Source organism: Branchiostoma floridae, chromosome 3 (assembly GCF_000003815.2).
Source record: "Branchiostoma floridae strain S238N-H82 chromosome 3, Bfl_VNyyK, whole genome shotgun sequence".
NCBI classification, from domain to species: Eukaryota; Metazoa; Chordata; class Leptocardii; order Amphioxiformes; family Branchiostomatidae; genus Branchiostoma; species Branchiostoma floridae.
The window spans coordinates 14,874,684-14,882,193 of record NC_049981.1 but is presented as its reverse complement, the minus strand read 5'-3'; the positions used below and the strand labels follow the sequence as shown (position 1 = coordinate 14,882,193).

The window sequence follows — 7,510 nt, the reverse complement described above, 5'->3', positions numbered from 1 at the left end:
AAGACATTCCAGAGAGGATAACTGCAGAAAGGATTGACGGATTGGCATTATCAAGGCATCATTTTAGGCATGCAGGTAGCTTGGGCAAAGTTGTTTATAATGATATGCATGTTATACAAATGAGGACTTAATATGCATAATTAATGAGGAAATTGTATAATTCCATTGTTTTCAATAACTGGACTTCAATCATTATAACACATGTAAATTATGATAGATGGAACATCAGCAGATAGTATGCTACGGAGGAACTGATTTCCATAATAAACGCAAAAATTGCAAACCGCTTAAGATGATGACTAAGATGGGAATTTTATACTTGTGACATGTGTATGTTAGTCAATAATGAACATCACCATGCATAAATTATGTAAATGTGCATGTCATTTGCATAAAATTTACAAAAGCTCTAAATATTTCATGGAGGTTTCCTATACTTTTGTATTTGAATTTACTCACGGTGTTAACGTTTGCCATTGTTATATGAATTTTGTACTTGCTGTCTCCGCCATGTTGAAAGCATTGTTTGGCTCTTCCAAATTCAAAACCTTTCAGAATTTCAGAAAGCACCAAAAAAAATGAGAACTTTGTAGTGTTCACAGTAGGAATACACACTGAGATTCCCTATGGGAATTTTGTTTACCGCTGTCTTGTTGAAGCCAGTGCAGTTTCTCAACATGGTGGAACATACTTCAATATGATATATTTCTACAAGAAGGCAGATATTGACGTGGATCGCGTGGGATTTGTAAAATTCGTATGTTTCTTAGCAGTGGATCGAATGAATTCCACAAGAGTCGTATGGATAACGTTACACCTCTGTGTCAAACACTTTTTTTCGGCCGTTTTTTTCGGCTGATATCGCCCGCCGCTCATTTTGTTACACAGGCGAGGGTATGTTCGTTTATAGACTAAGAACTTTCAAGAAGTGTGTCTTCTAATCTTCTTCTGCCGCTGTGAAGTTGCTATCCATAAAGGATAAAGTTGTCAACCCAGTACCACAGCCCCCCTCCCCACACACACAAACACACGCGCGCTAACTATCAACTACTGTAAAGTGGGAAATGTTCGCGGTATGACGAAAAGGGAGTGTTCGCGGGCATTCAGGCTAGATCTGCAACATAACATCACACCAATGATAGTTACTTCATTGACTACACATAACCATTTCACTTCCTTATTTCTACAAAGCAGATTATAGGGAGGAATAGAATACTTCTTGTTGCACAAACCTCCCCGTGTTTCTTTATTTCATAGGAGAAATGGAGTAATTCACACATTCCTGTACCTGATATTAGTTTAGCTAAGAGGAAATTCTTTACATTTGGAACCTTATACCTGACATCTACAGCCTGTGAACTGATATTAGTTTAGCTGGGTAAAATTGTACATGAACGGTTGAACCTCATACCAGACAGCTACCGCCCAAGGCTACAGCTTCAATTCACCAAAGAGAAGTAGGTCATCCCTTAGCTTGTAATCCTGTCATGACGACATAAGGTAACTCTGAGATCTCTGTATTTCAGAATTAGGGATATCCTTTCGCCTTTTCTGTGATCTAGTGCATGAATTTTAATTATTCATATTCATCTGCTTTCAACAACAGGCGTCATTTCTACTTCAGACAAAAGTAGCCGTTTTGCCGGGAATACAATGTCATAGCTTAAGTAGGTCGACGGAAATTTACACGCATTTGACCAATCAGCTCTTGTTTTACTAATGAGTACTAATGAGATTCGTGATGTCATTCATTCATTAGAATAAGTAGTAGAAAACCCTGGTATCTTCAGTTCAGGTAACATGCATATGAATATTCAGTTTCTGAAGAGTATCCCACTAAACTCACGGTAAATTCAACTCAAGGTGGTCTACGAAAATCTTAAGGGGGTGGTAAGACGACCAGAGAGGATATTAAAGGAAGAACTAAATTCAAGTAGAATACAGGACGTCACAAAGAAACGATTTCATCAGACGTGAAGACACGCCCATCACTGTGGTTTTATCTCACCCAGCTGTCAATCATGCAAATGTCGCTCTTTATGGTGGTCTGAGCAAACAGTGGTCGTCTAGCGTCTAGTGCTGGACTTTACTACGGACACTTTGACACTCTGCACATCCTTCGTGCAAGAACAGTAGAATCTGATAACTACAAACGCTACGTGCAAAGTAAGGTAAGGCATTTATACTTTACCACTAATCGTCAGGGCTCGAAATTCATTTTGGGGATTAGGTGCACTGGTGCACCCAGCTTAAAAAATTGGGTGCACCAAGGAGCTTTTAACTGATAAAAACTCATTGGGTGCACCAAAATATTTTTGGGTGCACCACTTAAATTTTAAGTAGAATGTCAGAAAAACCTAATAACAAAACATAGTTACATGCTATCAAATTCTTAAACAAGTACAATGACAGACATTTTTATCATCTTTCTAACCCTTAGATGTCAAGAATATGATGTATAATTGTACACTTTGATATCTTTTATTATTTACATTCATAAACCCAAGAAAATGTTTGAAAATGATTGGGTGCACAGCTCCAATTTTGGGTGCACTTGGGTGCACATGCACCCAGTATTTCGAGCCCTGAAACGTGCTGTATCAGGCTTCTTATGTGCATTTTTAATAGTAGTGTTTTATTTTTTTTACCAGGTGTTGAGAAGACACTTTTTGTCGTCGTTCCACAATTGCAGTGTAGAAAAATAGCTCATTAATATAGCTCATAGCATGCGCAGTGCATTTAAGTTTTGTTGGTAACGCGTTGTCTTTAAAGTGGCAAACAGTTTAAGATATAAGAATGTAACAATGACTTCTGCATATTACGGTAACCGGTCCGACCAACAAAGAAACTACTGTATCCCTGTTTCATTTTTTCGGTCTCTTCGGCTACATGAATTTCGAATTACTGAAAAGGGAAGAAACAGCACATTTATGCAATACTTGGTTTTTGCCCCGTGTTAAGTATTAATCAATGTTGATTTCTAGAGTTTTCGAAAAGGCTTGTGTCCAATCTTATAAGTGTGCGTGCTGTGCTACAATTTCTGTCGGTACTGTGCTCAGCCTCAGCGCCCTATGAAATTATCCACTTGGGCGTGCTGCACATGCGACTATTAAAAAGGCCACGTGCACAGAGCCGGTGGAAATTTCCACCACGCAAGGCTCCTGTCTGGCTCTTGTCTGGACCCGGTATGACGTAACACTGTAGCCCCCATCGCGGCGTATTCCGACCTCTCAAAACCAGTCTGTCAAAACATAACACCTTTCCGACAGAAGACCTTCCCAGCGTAAAACCCTCTAGACCACAGTCTCTAGACATTTGTCGACCCTTCTATTTTGTCAGCTTTTCTTTATGCTTGACACCTCTGCTTGAAGAGAAGTTTTTTCGTTCGATTTCGTCATGCAGAGGCGGCGGCACGAAATTTCGTATGGGGGGCGAACTTAACTGACAGAATTTTGCAGTACATGTAGCGCCGAGGGCGCTACCCGTCGCACCTCCGGCGCGACAATCCTAGGGGGGTCCAGGGGCATGCTCCCCCGGGAAAATTTGAAATCTTGACCCTCTAACTTGAACGCCATTTCCTGCGTTTTGACGGGCAAATTTTGCTGCCAGGCTAAGCTAGATTTGATGGCAATTCTGTAAGAAAGACACATGGTTTTTAATAGCGAGGGCGATGCCCACAAAATGTTTTCTTGATTTCGAGTACCGAAGGTGCGAGCTGTCGCAAGGTTGGTCTGGGGAAATTTCAAAATCTGCACCCTCTGAAATGTCATTTTCTGTACAAATTTTGCTGGCAGACTATGCTAAATCTAATGACATTTTTGTCAAAGAAAGAAATTGTTTGAGGGCGATGACCCACACAAATTTTCACCATGTCGTTGTGAGCGCCCGAGGCGCAATTATCACTAGAAAGGTCCGGAGAAAATTTTGAAATCTTGACAGTCTGAAACGTCATTTCCTGCATTTTGGGGGCCACATTCTGCTTGTCAACTAAGCTAAGTACGATAGTTAAATTCAACGTAAAAGATTTTTGAGAGCGACGCTCCCGCAACATATTGTCCTGCGCCGAAGACGGGGCCGTCACAAGGGAAGTTTGGCGAAATTTTGATATCGGGACTCTCTGAAACGCCATTTCTTGCATTTTCGGGGGTAAATTTTGCCGTAAGACTAGGTTGATTTAATGAAATTTCCATCATCAAAAAATACACAAGGTTTCAGCTTGCTTTCTAGGAGGGGCGACGACCACCCCCCCACCCCCAACATATTTTCCGGGGGGGGGGCGGCCAAGGCGCGAACCAAATTGTTTGCTTGTCTTTAATGTGAATTTTCTCGAGTAAATCTCTTTATTTTTGTCTTTGTTTCAAATTTTCGGACGGACGAAAAGACTGACATGCTCTTCCGTGTCATGGTTGACCAGTCTGTGTGTTTTGTCTGTGTAAGCCGAGTGAGCTATTGGTGATGGTGCACCATACCTAGCGTCCTGACCACTGTGTCAACATTTGTTTTTGTAAAGTGTACCGCAGAGAAAACAAATGATAAAGGTTGTTAAGGGGCATAATGTTTGCCTACTGTTCGGGGCAAATCTATCCTGGTCTATGCAATTTCTCGCAGGCTGGGGTCAATGACACAGAGGATGGGTAACTATACTAGTACCCAAATGCGTGCTGGCTGGCCGCCGAGGCCGTAATCAGCCACGTGAATCAGCAGTGTTTCTGTATCCACGGGACCAAAAATTGTGTGGCCGTGTTGACCAGGTGACCGCTATATACTATTTCTTAATGCTTAGGTTAATGGGAAAAATCCGAGGGACCGACAAAAAGTGGCCACTATGGCCAGGTGGCTGCAGAGGTGGCCGCTAATACAGGTTTGACTGTATTTAGACTAGTCGGTAAGTCTGGACCGTTTTGATGTCCGATCAGAAGAATCTCACGGGCCGGGGGTTATTTCAAGTGCGTTTTCTTTATCTCTCTCTCACCTGTTGCGCGCTGTTATAAAAAGAAAAGACCTATTCCCTCCATCATGAGCTTGTTCTCTGGGTCTTTTCCGTTTTTTTTATATACTCCTAATACTCCTGTATTAGCTAGATAAGCCTGAAGTTAAGCTATAGAACTGTAGTTATGTAGATGCCATACTTTGTACGTCGTACAATTGTTGTGCTATAAAGTTATTATTATATAAGTGGTCCAATCCGCGATTTCCGCTGTGAAGGCTACAAAAGTGTTAAATCGCTTGCATGTTATTTTTCACAGGTAACTGTACTGAATCAACATGCCTGTGGTCAACTACAACAACAACATCCGCACCTCGCAGCGCCCTGGAATATCCCTGGAGGAGTCTCAGGACTTCTACAAGACCTGGGCCGAGACCTATGACAAGGTACGACCGGCTTACTTTAAACCCGGTTTATTTAGTCATAAGTACATGGGTACAAACAGATCGGTGACATTTTTCGCAAGTTCATTCCAGCACTTCTCGAGATTGAGAAATTTCTTAAGATGAGTATCATACTAGGGACAGCATTATGAGCTATATTTTTGCACATATCAAACATTGTTCAATTAACTATTTGTTCTAGGACACCACCAACTCGAACTACAACGGTCCCGCAGCTACAGCCAACCTTGTTCTGAAACTGTTTGAAGGCAAGACTGACGGTGTGCGTATCCTGGATGTGGCCGCTGGTACCGGAATGTCGGGAGAGGCGGTTAGTAGTTGTCCCAAATTTCTTTTTATTAAATTTTCTTTGGATAGTCTTCTGTGCTTTCTTTAATGGTTTCCAAAGGGTGTATTCTTATGAATCTAACCCCATTTGTCGTTTCATTGTCTGTATCTTTCTTTTATTGTAGCTGTTTATTTCTTATGCTGCTCTTTTAGCGTAATGCGTTGCCGGCTGTATGTGCTCGGTTACTTCTGTGTTGGTAATGTCCATTCGAGTCGTTCGTATCGTTTCTATATTGAAGTCTAATACAAGGGAATTAAACTTCCTGAGGAAAACGTAGTAGATACTTTTAGCATCGGCATAGTTCTAAACATAGGCTATATGTCACTGTCCACAGCTCCAGAAAATTGGGTTCTGTTCCCTGGACGCCCTTGAGCCCAGTGAGGAAATGCTTCTGCTGGCGAAAGAGAAAAACGTCTACGGCCGTCTGATCCAAGACTTCCTAGGTACAAATCGCCTGGATATTGTGGATGGTAAGTTCTCTTTTAATATCCTTCTCTTTATACGAGTAAGTAAAATACTATGTACTGAGTCATTGTACTGAAGTCTATTGTTGTTGTTTTTATTAAAAAAAGACCTATTCCCTCCATCATGAGCTTGTTCTCTGGGTCTTTTCTGTTTTTTTTTTCTCTCCCATAAATAATACACTTCGTCTACATTAGCATATGAAGTATACTGTTTTGCATCAGTGTTTGTTCAAGGCTTCAGGTGTTGCTCCTTGGTTACACAATGTCTCGCTATCTCTAATATAAGATACTGAGGCAGGTGGTAGCTATGAGCGCGGCTTTAGTCAGGCTGTATATCCTGTTATACTCATTTTGATTGTCACGTTTGTAGGAGAGTACGATGCCACCGTGATGGTTGGTGGGATGGTCGAGGGCCATGTTGGTTGTGACTGTCTGGAAGAGCTCATCAGGGTGGTGAAACCAGGTGGGTAGGGGGCCTTAACTGACCCAAATTTGTAGTTTTTTTCTTAAAACTTTTGAATTTCTAAGTTCCATGTCATGATATACAGTTTCGTCTGCTGTTCTCAAAACACATCGTGTTGTAAATATGATAAGGTAAATCGCTCGATACCGTCATTGTATTTTTTTTTCATTTAGCACACAAAAGAAGGAAAGAAATATCATGTCTTTTTTTTATTAAGACTCAAGAGAATAGGAAGTCGTCTGTGCTGGTGCAATCTCCCATATTCATGGTACAGAGAGATCATAGTTGGGCGAGAATGTAGAATATTGAAAATGTTGTCTTGAATCAACTGTTCTCTTGTTGCAGGAGGATTTGTGGTGATCTGTATGCGGGAGGTGAACCTGCGGAAAGTGCCGGAGTACCGCAAACTGGAACCCCGCATGAAGACCCTGCAGAATGAAGGATGCTGGGAACCCGTGTCACGTGTCGTTTTCTCCAACTACTGCGAAGGGGAAGAAGGAATCATCTTTGTGTATCGCGTGTGTTGATTGGAGCAAGAAATAACGGCAAATATGTTCACAAAATATGAGCTAGGTGCAATCATGACCAACTGATAACCATTTATAGCTTTTCTACTGTCACTGACTTATTATACTGTTGTTAGAACTCCTATATCAGCAATATCTGCTTGCCCAGCTTGGTGTTGAATCGTCAATATATATATATATATACTGGTGGACTGTGGGTGCTAGGTGTACTAAAGAAGTCATTCCAAATGAAGTTTGATACGCACAAGGACTGCATACTTCCCACATCATGACTCACAGGACAATCATATTCGCGATCGATTATATTCTTTGCATGTTCCGATGCATACTTCTTGGT

General features: G+C 41.3%; 1 protein-coding gene across 2 annotated transcripts; it reads left to right on the top strand.

The window, feature by feature from the left end:
- The first annotated feature begins 1,992 nt into the window (after nt 1-1,992).
- LOC118411967 lies at nt 1,993-7,209 on the top strand. 2 transcript variants are annotated; one of them, XM_035814501.1, is made up of 6 exons: nt 1,993-2,171; nt 5,247-5,373; nt 5,573-5,701; nt 6,054-6,189; nt 6,554-6,646; nt 6,992-7,209. In XM_035814501.1, the coding sequence occupies exons 2-6, from the start codon at nt 5,266-5,268 to the stop codon at nt 7,171-7,173; spliced, it is 648 nt and encodes a 215-aa protein (XP_035670394.1). In that variant the 5' UTR covers nt 1,993-2,171; nt 5,247-5,265; the 3' UTR covers nt 7,174-7,209. The 2 variants fall into 2 exon arrangements, with proteins under 2 accessions (XP_035670394.1, XP_035670395.1); XM_035814502.1 differs by having other exon boundaries at nt 2,021-2,166.
- Nucleotides 7,210-7,510: the final 301 nt, after the last annotated feature.